Source organism: Scomber japonicus, chromosome 12 (genome assembly GCF_027409825.1).
Source record: "Scomber japonicus isolate fScoJap1 chromosome 12, fScoJap1.pri, whole genome shotgun sequence".
In the NCBI taxonomy this organism is placed as follows: Eukaryota; Metazoa; Chordata; class Actinopteri; order Scombriformes; family Scombridae; genus Scomber; species Scomber japonicus.
The window spans coordinates 27,132,416-27,151,434 of record NC_070589.1 but is presented as its reverse complement, the minus strand read 5'-3'; the positions used below and the strand labels follow the sequence as shown (position 1 = coordinate 27,151,434).

Here is a 19,019-nt window from a genome sequence, read left to right as displayed (position 1 = left end):
CAATGCTATAAACTTAGAATCATAGTTTCAACTTTATTATATTATTTTAGATTACATGACATTTTCACCTGTATCCTCCACACATATCTTACATTCACAGCACATTAACATTAACATGTAAATATTAAAACATGACAAACAAACACAATTCTACAATCCGGGCTCGGTTTGGGTTTCTCTGAAATTATGTTTGTTTATTTTCTCTGTTAACCGTTGAAGTTTACTGCCAAAATGTAGTGGAAAACAGCTCAAACTTGTTAAGCCTGTAATTTTACATTTAGCTTGCGTTGCCAGTTGGGCGGCTTAATGTTGTTTGTTACACACAAGCAAAACTAAAGTTACAGTATCTCTCTTCTTTTGTGTAAATGTATTATCCATTATCTTCCTACAGTTAGTCACTAAAAACCCAAGAAGTGCAAATGCAAATCTGAACGTCATCTTTTCTTTTTCTCAGCTCAGAGTACATCTCAGGTGCAAAAGGGTACAGTGCAAAATGTTTTAATATAAATTCTTAACAAGTTCAATAAAAAATATATATGTACTATATGCAGTTTGTTGGTTCTCCGTTCATAAATCCAGCTTATTAATTGTCTTCATTGGATCCTTCCAATTTCCTTTCCTCCCCCACCTGGACTCTGTTTCAGGCTCAGAGCATGATGGACAATGAGAGGACACTCAGCAGGAGGAGCACAGCTGGATGGGAAAGAGACAAGTCAGAAAAAAATTCAAATTCAAATATTTTAAAGGGATCTGTAACTTAAGCATAAACTGTGTTCCTGTTAGAGGTACTAGTCCTATACTGAGGTAGAGGTACTAGTACAGGTACTTGTACTATACTGAGGTAGAGGTAGAGGTAGAGGTACTGGTACTATACTGAGGTAGAGGTAGAGGTACTAGTACTATACTGAGGTAGAGGTAGAGGTACTATACTGAGGTAGAGGTAGAGGTACTAGTACTATACTGAGGTAGAGGTACTATACTGAGGTAGAGGTACTATACTGAGGTAGAGGTACTATACTGAGGTAGAGGTAGAGGTACTATACTGAGGTAGAGGTACTATACTGAGGTAGAGGTACTATACTGAGGTAGAGGTAGAGGTACTATACTGAGGTAGAGGTACTAGTACTATACTGAGGTAGAGGTACTAGTACTATTAGGAGGTACTGGTAGAAAGTAGTTTGAATAAAAACTGTTCAAGAGGTCTGAGTGAAACCATCCAGATGTGGATGAGTATCAAGTGATTAGGATACGGACTGAAGTGTGAACATTATAGCATATGCGTGTTGTTCAGCGTGATTGTGGATGTTACCATTGGCTGCCAATGTAGGTGCCCTGCCAGTGGGTGCTGTTGTGGCGTTAACAACGTTGCTGGTTGGGTCGCGGAGGTTCAGAGGGCCGCTGTCCAGAGACACGTTGAAGACACCGAGAGTGTCTGAAGAACGACGAGAAAGAAAACAGGGAAAAGTTATAGACAGTGAAGGTGAGATGCTTTCAAGTATCAGTTACATGAGATTTTCTTAATTTGTCTTTTCACTTTTAAACACAATCATGTAACGATTGAAAAGGTGGAAACCAATCAGCCCGAGAGGGAAGTAGGTTGATATATAAAAAGTGATGTTTGTTTTTTATTGATCTAATCCAGCCCAGTAGACTCTTTTCATAGACTTCTTTATTCAATCAGCACTATGTTATAAAAAATGAGACAGTTTCAAGGCATTGAGAAAGTTAATTGCAATGTGATATTGGGCTATGTAAATAAAATTTGACTCAACTTTGAATAAAGTCAACGCTGCATAACAGTCAAATTGCTCTTGCCTCTTCGCAAGTTTGTTTGCTGCCTGAAATTTGACCTAAATAAAAAAGTCTTTTCCTACAAGATAAGATGTATTTCCTTGCCTGTATATTAGTAATCTGGTGTCAAATATGTTTTTATTGATGTGGAAATAACATTAAGTTAAAATTTTCAATGAATTGTTAATTTGTCCTCAGTAAATGCATGATACACTACTTTTGTTTGCACTTTATAAGTATACTTTATGTAATAGCTAGGGCTGGGTATCATTAACTACTTTATTCAATACCTATCATGCGAGTAGAAGCATTACATTGCATAAAATACCACTTCTCTACATCTAGATTAGATTTACACAAATTCATTTTAAAGTCTTTAAAAAAATGGGCCAATTACATGCTGTATTAAACAGAACACTTAGATTGGCTGTGAGCAAGTCAATACAAATAGTCATATTTTCTAGCTCAGGGGGCAAAAAGGATCGATTGCAGGTATAATTTCAAAACTAGCTAGTATCCATTTATTTCGATTGATACCTTAAAGGTTTTGAGTCAGTCCTAGTAATAACAGTGCATGCTCAGGGGGCAGCTCGTGATATTTAAGAGCGCCTTTCAAGACACTTTACACAATGAGTAAAAACTATCAAAGACTCCAAGTGATGAAAACAGGTTAGATCAATGCCCCCCACACACCCACACTAAATATAAGCATGTAGGTTGTATGCTTATATAAACTCACATGATATGAACAATACAGTATATGTGTGTCTGTCAGTGTCCACTTACTTCCATCAAAGCTTCCTTTCCCGAGCAGGATGGTGAAGGTGGTAGCGTGGCTGGACCTGGAGGTGGTGGCGTTAATGTCCGGGATGTTGAACTCACAGCGGATCATGTTGTCTGTCACTGAGCCTCGGATTTCTGTCACTGTCTGGAGAAGAAAGTGACATTTAAGTTTAGATACAGCGATGAAGAATAAGTTATGAATAAATCTAGTAGAATACAGTAATATATAGCAATGAAATTAAGTGAGAAAAATAGAATTTAAATGACTGTTAATCACTGTTGTGTCTTTGTGAAGTTAATTTACCATCCAGGCCTGCACATCTCAGCATGGTGTGAAAACACAGTACTTAAAATAGATATATTTTTAAAGAAATGTTATTTTTGTGGTATAATTTAAGTACATTTTGCTGATAACATGTATGTACTTTTACTTAAGTGTTGCAAGTTTTACTTATTTTTAATGATAGTATTTCTACTTTTACATCAGCAAAGGATCTGAAACTCCACCACTGGCTATCAATTTGTGTGTTCCCTTCTGATACAAGTCATAAACCTTTTGAAAAGATTAGTGTTTGTTTGATTATTGAAATGGAAAAAGATTTATGTATTTATTATAGGTTATCATGTTATAGTCACAGGTTAACTTGTGCAAACATCTTCCTGGACATCCTGTGAATGTTCCTGTTGAGCAGCCAGCTGTGAAGTGTGAGCTTCTTATCATCAGCACTTAAACAGGTGTTTCACTTCAATTTACATTACAACATTACCCTAGAAACATTTGATAATCTCCAAAGACAAAGAAAAGGACCAACATACAGTGAGTAACTAATGCAAATCCATCCTAACAGGTTATATGGGATCACTGAAGGTTTGAAAATGATTAATTATGTTACAACCTTCACAGCGGTTACTACCCATTTCAGGCAATGATGCGGCACTAATTGCCTTCCTCTTTTAGCCCAGAAGAAATGGATGTGATGAATTGTATATTAAATTAAATATGGCTCAAATATCCCAAATGAAATGTAAATTCAGTTCTCTCAGGTTTTTGTATTCATCAAAACGTCAGCCACTTCTGGTTAGTCTGGTTTTTCTTTGTTGATATTTGGCTGACTTGTGACTTTGCTTTTGGGAAACAAGAGCTTTACCGCCCAAGTGGCATCATTTCATGTGGTATGTGCATGTGGGCTGCATGAAAGTGCATGCAATGTTGGGTGTGGAGGCTGGATCCAAGCCAGCTGTTTGCTATCTGGGTAGGTATCTACTAAAATGAGCTTCTATGGAAGATTTTACATGTCTAAATTACAGTGCTACCCATTAAAATACCAGATGAGGGAATATCTGCTTGTAGAATCGAGTCCATACCCCCAAAAGAGGTTCGACAGCCAAACACCGTAACTAAATACTTTAATGTTGGGCTTTAATTTGTATCTCAAAGTTAAAGGAGCTGCCAGTTGATTGATATCAGTATCCATTCAATACGGACACACTAAAAAGTTTCTGTTGAGCCTCTAAACACTTTTTTTTATGTGTGAAGATTGAAATAAATAGTTTATATGACAGTGAAGTGAAGGCCTCACCTTCTCTAATGGAGTAGGTGCATCGGTAGTGTTGACGTTGTTTCTCTGCATTGTGCGGAAGAAGAACGTCCCATTGCTTGAGCTGTTTTGAGCACAGATGAAAAGCATGGTGTTGCCCTGTGGAGAGAAGGAGAGAAGGAGTTATGAAAGAATGAGGTGGCTTCCCTGAAGGTGAAGACAACGGCAAATTCCAGCAGGACAAAGTGTCTTTGTATACTGGTGATGAGTTTATCACACGTTACATTTCTGGTGCTATTGTGTTTTTTTTCCTGCCTCTACTTCCTTGTTTGCATCATAAAGGTTTCACAATACGCTTAATACAACACAAGTCTCAGATATTCTGCCATTCTTTCCACTGTTAGTCAGAGCTTCATTTCCTTGGCTTTACATTATATTGAAAACCAAACCCTGTAATAAACTTACAGGATTGTCTGATACATTTATAAGTAAAAAGCTTTGTTGCTAAGCAGATTGAAATGTATAATGTCCTACAAGTGAATCAGTTGGTGGTAAAATGTTAGTCATTGTGGTCATATCCAAAAAGTAAAATAACCTGAGCACAATGCATGGCAAAAAGTTTACAAGAAACTATAACTTGATGTCCAAAGTCATCACAAGAGTTTGTTTTAATGGAGGAATATATGGTTGAGGATATATGGTTTGTCATCTGCTGCTGCTAGTATCAATCCAACTCTCAACTATTTCCTCTTAATTGGTTTCTATGACAACCTTCTGAACCACAAATCATTCAGAAATACCTCAGTCACAGATAACCATGATCAATCATTAATGAAGCTTTCAGAGGGCAGAGAGGGGTTTTTATGAGAAAACTACACAAAATTATGTTGTGGTTATTATTGATTGGAAATTTTGGATAAATATGCATCTAACACTCTACAAGTTGAAATCTTTGCTTTTTGTTATATTCTGGACCTCATTAGGAGAAGACATCAAATGTCAGTCTAATACAGTATGGGGATGCCCTCAGATGTAAAAAAAATAAAGGAACAGTATGTAAGGGTTAAGAGGTTTGATTTGTGTTTGTTATAGTCACCTTAATTTTTTAAAATGTCATGTTTACTGTCGCTGAAAATGTGATGACCCAATGTCTTCATGCATGATATCCACATAGCAGGTTACACAATGAGAAAAGTAGGATTGTGTGACTCAAGATATTAAAAAAGTAATAAGCCAGTGGGTTTTTTTTTAAGTGCACACAAAGACAGGTATTTCAACTCCATGTTCTTTCCTGGGAACGCCAACGTTTTGTCTAGTCAAGCTTGTTTGGATAGGCCAATATGAGCAAACAAGCCTCAGGAGACTTTACAACCTGTACAGCTACACACCCTCCATCCATAAAAACAAAAAACATTTTTAGACACTTTCAATTTAAGTGATACATTTCCCTCCTAGTGAATCATAAACCTTATCAACTCTGAGCCACAATCCTAAGTCATAATGTGCCAGTAAATTAATAAATAACAAGAGTCAGGTTTATTTTGCTTGGCGCCTCGGACACGGACTAACAATAGGTGATGTTTTAACAGGAGTTTATCATTACCTGTAAACATATGGAAGCCTATCAGGAGACCTACGTCATAAGGTATTTGCATTTATCAGCTGATAAAGGAACAACTTCCTGCTGGGAATTTTTCAGCTGGGAAAGTCAAAATAATAATTTTGCATTTATGAGGCTGGACTGCTTCATTTGGGGAAAGCAGTATGTCTGGTTTTCAAAGCCCTTTTGGAGGAGTGTGTCTCTTACCACTGATGAGTTCACGGTGAGTCCCAGTGCGATGTATCCCATGGACTCTCCGCTGAGTTTGACGGTCAGATCGGTGCCATTGGGAGCCATTGGTGTGCTGGCGTTGATAGCTGCAAACAGGCAGGTTGTGTTTCCAGCAGGATCACAGTCATCTGGAGTCTCAACACACAGTTCGGTGACTCCACAAGTTTGCCGAGTGAAGTTCGACACCTGGATAAAAGATCAAAAATGGAAATGCATATGAGTCAGTGTGTTTTCTGAACTCTTAAATCTACTTCCAGAGATCAGAGGTCACTACAAAAACCTTGGTGTGAATTACTTTTCCATTATAAACTACAATTAAACCACTAAATCCAAGGTTTTAAGAATAAAAATGTTTATTTGAAGGCTTTAGGTGTGATGCCTTTAAATGTAGGAAGTCTGTTTCAGCACCTTTTTATTTTGGCTACTGCAGTAGTGAGGGATTAAAATATAAAGCCACTATTTCTACTTGATACTGTGTGTTGTTTGTTTTGATGCGTATGCTGACGTAAATGCTGACTCAGCGTAAAATGAGAAAGATGAACCAGTATCTGTTATCTGGATGAGTTTCTGGTTAACTTTGCTGAGTTGAACTAGAACATTTAGTGAAGTTCAAGGTTTTTTTATTATCAAAGTTTTACCGTAAAACTCCTAATATATGAAAAACAGCTTCGTTAAGGCGATAACTATAAACCATCAAGAATAACAGCTTTTAATATCATAACTAGTCACTTTAAAATTTGCACTCTGAAATTTGTTTAACCTTTGAAATGTAAATAGGAAAAAAAAAGACTCAAGTTAAAATTGACAGTGTTAGATCTGTTAGAACAGGTGGTGGTGAGGTTGTCAAACACTCATTCTACAGCTTTCTGTTTAAAGTACAAAGGTCAGGAGGATTTTTTTATAGTATTTACATTGACACACTGGATGAAAGAGAATAAAGGATAACCTGTGTTGTATTATTGGCGAAGGACAAATGTGCTGTTCCCTGGATACCCGGTGCCATGTAAGCCATGAAGGCAGCAACCAACAGGATCAATACTCGTTCCATTTCTAAGAAAAGGCAGATTAAAAAAAAACACAATCATACTTTTAGACCATTGTAGTTCACAAGAAAATGTATATAAAACAACAAAATACTGGAGGAAGATCAGTAAATACTTGTGACAAAGTGGGTGAGAACACACCATTTGTCCCCATGGACTACATTTGTACCATAACTTAAATTATACTTGTTGTTTGGACCATAAGTTAGTCAGTAATCATACTTTGCAGATACTTACTATCCCGGGTTTGTTTGTGTTTTGCAGTATATTTGGTTATAAGTTACATCTCAGCAGACTTTTGGTTAAAATAAAACACACTTGTATTAAGGTTAGTTAGAGTCCATTGGTTTAGTTTGAGGACATAAGTTTAGTATCCTCTTTCTTTGTTACTCTCCATACTTACCATGTGCTCAGGAAACAAAGTAATGAGATGGCCTACATCTCCTGAATTTATAGATTGGTGACATCATTAGTGATGTCACTAGGGAAGAACCATGTGGAGGGGTGGTCAGTGAATTGTTGTATTAATTATTAAGACCGTTTGTAATTTGATTAAGTTTGATTGCAGATGTAATGGAGGCAGGCTGTATAAAAGTGATGTCATGTGAATGTTGGTTAAATGCTAATCTCGTTGTTACTTAGCTGTTTCAGGAGGGGTTCAGGACTTACCTGAGGAGTGGTATAGTCCACTTTCATTCAAGGGCAGGCTAATGGAGGGCTCTATATAAGAAAGAGCTGTGAGACTGCTCAGTGGGTAGAGATTGCTCTGGTAGAGTATAGCTGTGCACACGCTACTTTAATTTTTATTTCAGTTATGCTTATGAGTTAAGATAATTGTTTTTTGTTTTGTATAACTTTTTGGTTACATGTGAAACATAGTGACACATTTTATAATAATAATAAAATACCGTTGGACAACTGATCCAACCCTGTGTCTGCCTTCTACCAAAGATTAGACCACTTCGGTCGGTATGTACCACATTTGGTGGCAGCGGTGGGATCCAGGCCAGTAGGGGGCAGCAAAGAACATGTCAACCAGACGAAAGAAAGCTCAAGCTAAGGAGTGTCTTCCAGAGGCATCCCAAGATGTCAGTGACCAGCTGGCTGGCTGCAGGTGGTCAAAGCCCAGGAGCAAGAAAGTATGGCTGAACTGTCAAGTCTTCAAAGTGTGATCCAACAATAGTCCGACTCTGGTGCCAGGGTGAAGCAACCAGGCCAGCAGCAAGAGAAGGGCTGGGACCGACTCCTGCATCGGTGTGTCGAGCGTCGGCAGAGGGGGAAGCAGGGTTAGGAAGGTGCTGCAGCAGTCTCCAACCCCTCCAATGAGCTCAAGGTGCTTCTCAACCCAGTTATTTGGGGGATGCCTGATGTCCGGCAGACATCCAGCAGAGGACTTTTTGGTCGAGTGACAATCCTTGACTGGAGAGGTCTGAGGATTCGTGGATAATGGTAAGGGAGCTCTAGCAGTTAAAATGAGCTTTAGACGCTTTGAAGTACGTCAATTAATTTTTATTTTATTTGTTATGCTTATGAGTTAACTGTTGTTTTTTGTACTGACCAATTCTATAAAGTCTCATACCGTACATTTTATTTATTTTTTACTGTAACCCCAATTATTTACATGGCTAGATCTGAGCTGACTTTTTTTTTGTTTGTTTTTTTGCTTTTTTAATTTTATTTGTCCTGTTCTGTTTGTTTTGCTTCTCATTCATGTGAACCACATTATGTATTCACCCTTTACTTAAAAAGTAAAAAATGAAAAAGTTTAAAAAGTTAAAAAATGAATAAAAATATTAAACTTTTGTTCTTAATTTGTACAACTTTTTGTTAAATGTGAAACATAGTGGCACATTTTATAATAAAACCATTGGACAACTGATCAGTCCTCTGTGTCTGCCTCCTACTAAAGATTAGACCACTTTGGCTGGCCTGTACCACAATACTGATTAAATGGTTCATTTTGCCCTTCTTTGCAGACAAATTAGTCTTAATAATCTTTACACCACAATATTTCAGTTTTTGAAAGTTGTTGAACCATTTTTCTGTTTAATCATGTTTTACAAAAAGTAAATATAACAAATTTATCACTTTCACAAAGCAATGTAGATTTCTGTCTTTTAAATCATCCAGTTATCACTCATTAACCAGTTAAACCAAATAAAATAATGAAAATAAAAGACAAATTCAAGTAATTATTCATAACAAGTAGAAATATAAAAATCAAATTATTATTTGATCTTTTTTGTTTGAGAGACTTACCTGAGCTGTGAGAGTCAAATGTTGATCTTAAGTAAAGTTTCTTGCGTGGCTGTTTCTGCTCCTCTGAGAGAGAACGATCCCTGCACAACAATATAAGTCAGCAAATGTGAAGGTCGCTGCTCCTGATGACAGTGATGAAGGGAGGAGGAGGAGAAGGGGTGGAGGAGGGGAGGAGGTCTTTGGCAGCATCCCGGAGAGGGTGCGGCTTTGCAAGAATTTACCTGCCTTACCGCCTGGAAGGTGTGTACTTCCTTTTCTGTTTGTGTCATGAGAACATCTTCTGGTCATTTGCTGAAAGGAAAGAAGTTTCTGGTATTCTGAGGAGGACGTATCGACCCCTCAGAGCTCCTCTCTCGAGAATTTATTCCCTTATTCTTTGTGTTGCAGACTGCGAGTCTATAGTCATGTGATACTTTAACAGATTATTAACAATTACATAAGTATGATAAATGAAGTAAGAGTCTGCTTTAATATAAAACCAAAAGTAAAACGTGCTCTTATATTTTGAAAATCATCACAAAACCAGATTTTCTATTGCAAACTCATATCATTACTACAGTTTTAAGTTTTTAAGTGTGAAAGATACATTAAACATATTTACTTTGAAAAGACATTAACAAAGATAAAACATTAAAAAAAATCCCTTAATTGTAACAGAAAGAAAAAGAAAACAGTAATCTTAAAAAATACTAGAAAAAATACTGCATTCAAAAGGTTAAAGTATGGATTTATTATTAGAAGCATTAGCAGCAAAAATACATTTAGTAATAGTTAAAGTATTTAAATTGTATTAAGTACTTGAGTAAATAGTTACTTTCCACCACTGTTTAATTATATGTGCGTGTGATATGTTAACGTCCATTGCTTTGTGGTGTATAATAAAGTTCAGTTTTATTCTGAGTCTAAACAATATCCCTATTATTTATGATTAAATGATTATAATAGCCGTTATACACATGCACACAGAGAAATCCTAAACTGAGGAACAAAACAGTTCCTCTGTCATTTTAGTCGAGCCTGAACAGGAACTACTTTCTCTATTGTCTATTCAAGCCTCGATGTCTCTGTGTGGATTAAACACTGAATGTTAAAGAGATGCACTTTTTCATAATGTCACATGATGTAATATATGTTTTGTTATGTGATTGTGTTTGTGTAATGTTGTGTTTTGTTACTTATGATAATAAAGTGAAATGAAATATAAACCAAATCCAGAGGCTGCAGGTATATTTTAAAATAATGGTATAGTAAAGTCTGATAATAAAACACATTTTTAAGTAGAATCACTGCTAATTAGTCTATTTTAATACATAATACATATTAAATGTAATGTAATTAATATAGAGTTAGTGTTTTATTTGACTTTTTCTTGTATATGTCGTGTGTCATAATTAAAACACTCTCTTCCACATTTTTCACATTTTTCGGCTGCATCAAATGAGAACAAGCTAAACACCGAAAGTGAAACAAAGTAAATAAAAACATTGAAAATAAAATATGATGTATGTTTCTATGATTAGGAGAGAGTAAAGTGTGATATAATCAGATCTAATTAGTGTAGAATAGATTAAAATGTCTTGATTCATTAACGAGCTGATCAAAGGACTCCACTTTATTCCAAATTGACCTCTAGTGACTCATTACGATACTGACTTTAACTTAATTCCATTCCGGAATGTGATGATGTCACAAAAGAAACAAACAGCTGATGACTCACTGACATGATTCACAGTGAGACTATTGGTCAACATGCTTTAATTAAATATTTTGGCACATCTTCATCTAAACGTTCCTGTCAGACTAGTTTTTAGTCATTTTTTCCACTGAACGTTAACAGTAAAGAGGTTTTGCTTTGTTTCCTGAAGATGTGATGATACGATGATAATTACACACAGAGTCCACACTAAAAAAAAAAAAATCCCTGGGTCAAATTTTAGCCTATAGCCAGAACAATACTTCTGGGTCAGTGTTATCAAGGAAGTCACTCAAGATAAAGGGTTGTATTTGACCAAGTTTTAGAGTTAGCTTTATCTACCCTTTGTAAATACACATGTAACAGTTTGTTCTTAACCCTTACATACTGTAAAGAGTCAAATTTGACCCATTCTGACATTTGACAGCTGTAAAAACCCTGCAAATATTCTTTTACCCTGAAATTTGATGACTTTTTCTAAAGTGGCCCAAAATGCACAAAAATGAACATATTTTAAAATGTTATCCTTTTGTATAGGTGCTACAGCTGTTCTGGGTCAAATTTGACCCGTATCTATTGACATGTCTTTTAGTTAAATGAATAGTTAATAGTTTTAATAAGATAGTAGTTATAAGGATTTGTTTTTATGATGTAGCAGTGAAGACTGATGGCTCAAATGGTTATACAGTAACCCACACAGCTCCATAAAGTTCTTGTAATGTATTTAAATCATTATTGCTATGTTATATTTTCATATCTTAGGTAAAAAATAGGATGTGAAATTGTGTGATAGAAGCTGTTTTTGGTGTAAAATGTAAAAAATCAATCTCTCTGCTCTCTGAAACATTAATCAAGGTTTAATCACACATTTATCGACTATTCGTGCTTTCTAAACAGATCTGTGGTTCAAAATTTGCTATAGACACTTTATATTAGGGGATTTTTAGACCGGGACAAAACTGACCCAGAACAAACTGTGAGGGTGCAGAATACGAACAGTACTGTATGTAACGGTTAATAACTTGTGTAATAATAATAATAATAGTACACTTTATTTATATAGCACCTTTCAAAAACAAACTTCACAAAGTGCTTTGACAGACAAGGCAAGCAAAAGCATTCCAATAAAAAACATGACATACAACATAGAGAGAGGTAAGAAGACTGGCATTGACAGGATGAGAGTAGAGGACAATGGAATACAGTGGGAGATAATGAGAATGTAAAAATATATAAAATAAATAAGACAAAGTAAAATAAGATTAAATAAAAGACAGTAGCAATAAGCAATGTATAGAGGTATCACGTGCTCATTTTAAGCATGTTAAAATGTGACTTATCAAACTGACAAGGAAGTTTTTTTCCAAAGCTCTGAAACTATTTTTGGGACTCTAAACTCTGCCAGGACTGATCAAATTTCTCTTCTTGTGACCACTAAAACAAAACAAACAAAAAAACCTGCTCAACAGGAAGAAAAACTATCAACACGCACTCAGCACTTTAATGTCTTTTTTTTAATTATACCATCACAAACCTAATTACAGTCTGATTTTACCTCTCAGTTTCATTTAAAGCTTTTTCTGAACTCCAAAATGACAAAATGTGTGAATTTAACATGAGAACAAACCTTTTAATATTTTCACACTAATCTCTCCATGGATGTAATAAACACAGCACAGCATTATAATTACTTTGGAGTTTGATTAGAGAACAGATTGTCCTGAATCAAAACAAGTAAAAACCATTATACAGTTCATGGATTATTTAGATATGCTGTATGCTGCTGCTACTGGAAGCTATCGACCTCTGTGTCACATGATTCATTACAAAACACAACATTTATTTATTAGAGATGAGGAAACTTCCATTTGGAAACACATAGAAAATAGAAAATGTTACTATATTCACTTGATATTGAGATCTGATTTCACTTCACATACACTTTGATAGAAGATATAGAGTTTAACAATACAAGATATTCATGTTTTACTATGTATGAGAAGTGTTTCAGCACATTTCACACCTTTGTTTGCTCTGCCGGCCCCTTCAGCAGCAGATAAGTGACGTCTGGTGCTAAGTCAATGTTTCCTTCATGTGTGTATTGATGTATTATAAAGGTGACTTTCCGTCAGCAGTTTGACTTCTGGTGGCTCCTCCTTATTGAGCACAAATCATTATTTATTTATTTGTTCATTTATTTACTTACTTACTTATCTATTTATTTATTTATTATTTTATTATTATTATTATTTTTTTATTATTTACTTACTTATTTACTTACTTACTTACTTATTATGAAACCTTTATTTAACCAGGTTAGTCTCATTTAGATTAAAACCTCTTTGGCCGAGATTAGCAGCAGCAGAATATACAGTTTCAAAACATAAAACACATTATTATTATTATTTTTTTTTTTAAATCTTTTTTATTATTATTTTTTTCAATTCCCAATTATATCATTACTAAATTATCTACTTATTATTTTTTTATTTCTTTTCCCTCCATTTTTTTCTTTTCTTTTTTTAAATTTATATATATTTTTTATTTCTAATATTACTGTTATCATTTCCTAATTATTCATCTATTACCATCTCATCTTATTATATATACATTTTTCGATTGTACTTTATTATAAGTTGATATACTTTACAGTTATTTTACATATGTGTAAAGACTATGTGGAGCTGTTAAAAGGGGAAAATGTACATGCACCTGTCATGTTGTTGAGAAAGTTTAAAAAAAAACATAAAACACAAAATCATAATAGAATGAATTAATAAAATAGACATTTTTAAAGTGCAAGTCAATTAAAGTGCTTGGAAAATACCATTATCGATCAAAAACATCTGGAAGTTTGTATAGACTCAACAACCACTGGCTTGACAATGCGTCTAAACTCTGTAATTGATTCTGATGCACCGATTTGATATTAATATCGGATATCGCCCCGATATTGACTAAATAGCTAGATCGTGTATCAAATAATGAGACTGATTTATTCACTTCAATTCTGATGCATGACTTGTGCTAATGTCATGTAAAAATAAAAGAAGTTTATTTCCTGTTTATTTTAAATCTGTTTCAAGTTGCTGCCAGTGCACAATTATTTATGATTTTAATGATTAATAACAATTCAGTACATTTCTATCATTCATATGTGTTCATTCAGTCTTTTCCACACAGTGAGGTTTACAGTTTATTAATTCAACCATCAGACTGGTATTGGGTAACGGCCGATATGCAAAGCCCAGGTATCGCTATCACCTATCAATACTGAAAACGTTGGATGGGTGCATCCCTAGTTAATGAGACTGAGTCCTGGAGTTTAAACTGGTTCTGCAGAAAACATAAAGGCCTTTTTGCCAATCTCAGTCTGAGCTTGAGGCACCGTCATAAAGATAAGTAGCCTCTGACCTCAATCCACATGCGTCATGGTATTGAGACATAAAGACAGTTAAATAAAAGGGCAATCTACCTAAAAGTGCCTTAGAGATAAAAACAGTTAACAGAGAAGAAGAATAATGAGTGACGGCTCATTAGTTTCAGTTTCTTATGAAGCTCAAATCACAGTATCCAGCATATGTAGACATTGAGATGATGTGTTCATGTACAATAGATCACCATAATGAAGAACATTTGTAGAGGAAGTATTTTAAATGTACATATATATGGAGCTTGTTCTGCATGCACACAGTTACGACTGCTTTCAACTATAAAACAATAAAAAACAAAGCTAGTAGCTCATTAATGTAAGTAATGAGCAGACACAAGCTAATAAATGAGTCTTTCTTTAGCCTACTGATTGCACTTCTTATCAGTCTGAAGTCGGGTGGAGCTGGAGGGAACTGTGGCATCAACCAATTTTAATGATGAAATAATTTAGATTAATTGTTTATAGCAATATGAGAGAATAGGCACTCTACTTGGGTTGTAATAGATGTGATAGACCTCAGTTTAATATATTTCTTTAATGTTCACCTTCTGTTAATCCAGCTCAAAGGCTGAAAGGTGTACTATACTATAGGTCTTTATTCTGTCATGTTTCCATAATGTCGTCATATTTATGGAGCACTTACTCCAGAGAAAAGTAACTACGTCACACCAGGATCATGTTTGGGAGAATTTAAATAGTTGTAAAAGTTGTTTAAAAGAGATTTAGCTTCAGCGATCCTTCGTCAAACAGACGGCCAGGTTGTTCAGGTTTGATTTCGTCATGTTGTTCGTCTCTTCTGTTTGTTCTGCAGGTCTGGAGTGTTTGGCCAAAATACACACCTTAAATGATCCATGTAGAGTTTGTTAAAGGAGAGAAGCGATTAAAAAAAAGAAAGAAAGAAAGAAAGAAAGAAAGAAAGAAAGAAAGAAAGAAAGAAAGAAAGAAAGAAAGAAAGAAAGAAAGAAAGAGTAAATACGATATTAAGATTAAAATAGCACTAACCCTACTGAAATTAATGGGTGTGATGTTGTACACTGAGCTATTGAATGTTGTTAAATAAAAGACTTCCTTTACATGAACCTTTAATGATAGATCATATAAGACTCATGACTCAATAATGAGCTTATTCACAATTAATGAGCGTGAAGCAAAGAGTATTTGCACTGTTATCATGAATACAACAGGGCTGAAAGGGCATTCATGGACTTTAATCAGCAATAAAACTAAATAAGTAAACATGTCATTACTTCATAACAAGCTCATATAAAGCTGATCAGCATGCAACACAATAAGTTTGAATTATTGAGTGAGCTTTTCTTATTATGTATAATCACTTTCCTTGTAAATTCATATGTTGAACACACCTTTTTTAAATTTACACTTCCAGCAGTTAGGGAGCAACATTATCTTTAATTTGCAGTCACATTTCTGTCCAATATTCACTCTGTGTTTTTGCTCTCTACCATCCCATCAAACTATCTGGCTCTTTAGCTGCTGAATGCTAGTTGCTAACTACGTCTGCTGTTTGGTGCTGAACAGGTCGTGTACAGTGAGTTTTTACAAAAATGACGTTTTGACAGTGCTGAGAGTGAAACAAATCATTGAAGTTGCAGTCGGACGGCTAAATAATGAGCTGAAAGTCACTGTAAAGCTCCATAAAGCCGAGGGGAGCTGCAGAGTCTCTGATAACGCTCTGGAGGTTCATCACTACGAGTCACAACCAACACATCAAACCTGATCATTTTATACATTGCTAATATAAAAAATATTGATTGTAGCTGTTTTAAAGGTGCTCTGTGGAGTTTTTGACCACTAGTGGCAGCATAGAGCAATGTTTTTATGAGCGGTTCCTTCAGTCAATAGTTGTGATGTACCAGTAAACACAGAGAAGAAGAAGACCATATATACGTTAGCAAACATTGATGTAAATAAAAAGTACGATGTTAAGACATTTTGAACAGGTTTGTTCAATCAATCAATCAATCAATCAATCTTTATTTGTATAGCGCCAAATCACAACAGCGTTATCTCAAGGCACTTTACACATAGAGCAGGTTCTAAACCGAACTCTTCAGGTTTTAACTTTAAAGAGACCCTGGAGACCTCAGGCAGAACCAGACTCAGAGTGGGCGGCCATCTGCATCGACCGGTTGGGGTTGAGAGGAGAGAAAGGAAGGATAGAAGAGAGAGAAGCACAATGAAAATCAACAATGAAGCTAGAAGGTCCGGGACTGGAATCTGTCATCTGGACGTCTACAGGCCCAGATTATCTGTGAGACCAGAAGGCACAGACAACTCCGGGGAAGAAGTTTAGGTTATTGAATGCATTAATAGAACATGAATGTTAATGGATACAGATGGATGGATAGAGAGAGAGAGGGAGAAGGAGAGAGGAGCTCAGTGCATCATGGGAGTCCCCCGGCAGTCTAAGCCTATAGCAGCATAAGCTAACTAATAAGCTAACTATACGTAAGCTTTATCAAAAAGGAACGTTTTAAGCCTACTCTTAAATGTAGAGAGGGTGTCTGTTTGTTAGACCTCAAAGGATGCACAGAATGGGTATTGCTGAGAAATACTGAATGTAATTGATTTTTTTGTTTAAGAACTCCTCAGGGCGTCTTTAATAATTCAAAATTTATTGATAAGAAAATCATCGCAGTCATCTGCAAAGAATTACACAATTTAACATGAATTTATGTAGCATTATAATTGTAGGACGGCATGCTTCTTTTTTATTATGTTTATTTATTGCAAATAAAGAATCGAAGCACATAATACAAAAAAGTAATACATGCAGAAGTTTTTGAGATTAAAAAAGTAAAACATCACTAAAAAAAGAGAAATGTGCAGAAGGAGCTAATAAAGCTCATACAGGCTTGTCAGGTGGCTCTCCCATGGTGAGATTATCAACACAAACAGTCAAATAGATACAAAAGCCAAACAAAACATTTTTCAGGGGTATGACTATAATATGAGGTTGAAAATGCCGGAAATTGTAAAATGACACATGTGTGAGTATGTAAGCAGTAAATGAGGCGAATAAAAAGACAAAACTAGTGTCAAAATGTCAACACACATAAGACAGTCAATACTCTATTCATCATTGTTTTTGTCACTCAGTCATGTGAGTCTTCCTCATTCTGTGAAGTTCAACACATGTGACATTTCAACATGTGAAATATGCAACGGAAAGTATTTCAGCAGCCGTTTACTTCCTTCTATTCATGACTTTTCAACTTCGTTTCATGTTACTTAATCAGATGAACTGAAATTGATCTGAGCTGATGTAACTTTATTATTACAGCTGTAAAAATATAGACTTGAGTATTTAAAAGGTCAGTGAACTTCGTGGACGCATCACGTCCCACTGACATTATTTCTGTCAGATATCCTCTTTAAATGTATATACTCAAATATTATCCTTACTTTCTTCTTTCCTCTCTCGTCAACTATCTCATGATCCCTCACATTTATCCTGTGACCCTTTGGAGGGGCCCGAACCCTAGGTTGGGAACCACTGGACTAAACTAGCTAACTGTATAAAGTATTGTAAACTAGCTAACTGTATATAAAGTAGTGTAAACTAGCTAACTGTATATAAAGTAGTGTAAACTAGCTAACTGTATATGAAGTAGCGTAAACTAGCTAACTGTATAAAGTAGTATAAACTAGCTAACTGTATATAAAGTAGAGTAAACTAGCTAACTGTATATAAAGTAGTATAAACTAGCTAACTGTATATAAAGTAGTATAAACTAGCTCCACCTCCATAATACTGTAGTACTTTAACTGTAATACTGCAGTACTTTTACCTTTAATGAAGTATTTTTTACATTGCTGTATTATAACTTATAAGTTCTTCTTTCAACACTGATTATTTGTATTTGGTGTGTTTCAGAGCGACTGCTGCCTCTGAAAGTGAGAGTAATATAAATGCTTGTAGTTTCAGTGAAGTCCAGTGTATTATATTTAGTATTAATGTGTAAAGAAATACCTTCTTTCAGTCAAGGACATTATCAAGATAAGAAAAGACAAACTTAACATAAGATTGCCTTTTCTACACCTTTGTTAAACAGAACTCAACCTCTTCCGTTAAAAGTAATTGTGCATGTTTTCAGTGTTCAGAATCAAGTATTTAATGAGAAAGGCAGGGCAAGGCAACTTAATGTGCTTTACATAAAACAGAAAAACATGTAATTTGAGAAACATTAAAACATACAATTAACACACACACTAATAATAAAAACAGTAGGCCTACAGAAAAATAGAAAGAGAGAAATAAAATGCTAGAATAGAGCATTAAATATAAGATTGCAACATAAAATAATGATTAGCTTTAAAATCATTAAAAGGACATAGAGTGCAAATGAATGATTCAAATATAAAGTGCTTTAAAATAAGAGCTCAATCATAAGCTCAGGAGAAGAGAAGAGTTTTGAGAAAACATGATTGCAGCTTCTAAACGGACTAATAGTGACATAATGTTCGTTACAGATTAGCTCAAACACACCAATGATAAACCCAGACAGACGTCTCCTCTGGATCATTTGAGAAGGTGGGCTGTGATTGATCGTGACATTTCTCTCTTTCTTTCTTGACCTTTCTCTCTTTCTTTCTTGCACAACTTCAGGAAAACTTTGCCGTTTTA

General features: G+C 35.1%; 1 protein-coding gene across 1 annotated transcript; it reads right to left on the bottom strand.

The window, feature by feature from the left end:
* Window positions 1-59: 59 nt before the first annotated feature.
* LOC128369106 (putative ferric-chelate reductase 1) lies at window positions 60-9,324 on the bottom strand. The gene is made up of 7 exons (XM_053330071.1): window positions 9,246-9,324; window positions 6,890-6,993; window positions 5,920-6,129; window positions 4,155-4,271; window positions 2,578-2,719; window positions 1,310-1,432; window positions 60-693 (listed from the first exon to the last, which is right to left on the bottom strand). Exons 2-7 carry the CDS (start codon window positions 6,989-6,991, stop codon window positions 647-649), a joined length of 741 nt encoding a protein of 246 aa, XP_053186046.1. The 5' UTR covers window positions 6,992-6,993; window positions 9,246-9,324; the 3' UTR covers window positions 60-646.
* Between the last annotated feature and the right edge of the window lie 9,695 nt (window positions 9,325-19,019).

Excerpts from the sequence above, each read along its gene's own strand:
- LOC128369106 (XM_053330071.1), bottom strand. The coding sequence starts at position 6,991 with ATGGAACGAGTATTGATCCTGTTGGTTGCTGCCTTCATGGCTTACATG. Across the intron at positions 1,433-2,577 it reads GAAAGGAAGCTTTGATGGAA|ACACTCTCGGTGTCTTCAAC; the intron begins GTAAGTGGACAC and ends GTCGTTCTTCAG. Across the intron at positions 694-1,309 it reads ACCTACATTGGCAGCCAATG|CTGTGCTCCTCCTGCTGAGT; the intron begins GTAACATCCACA and ends TTTCCCATCCAG.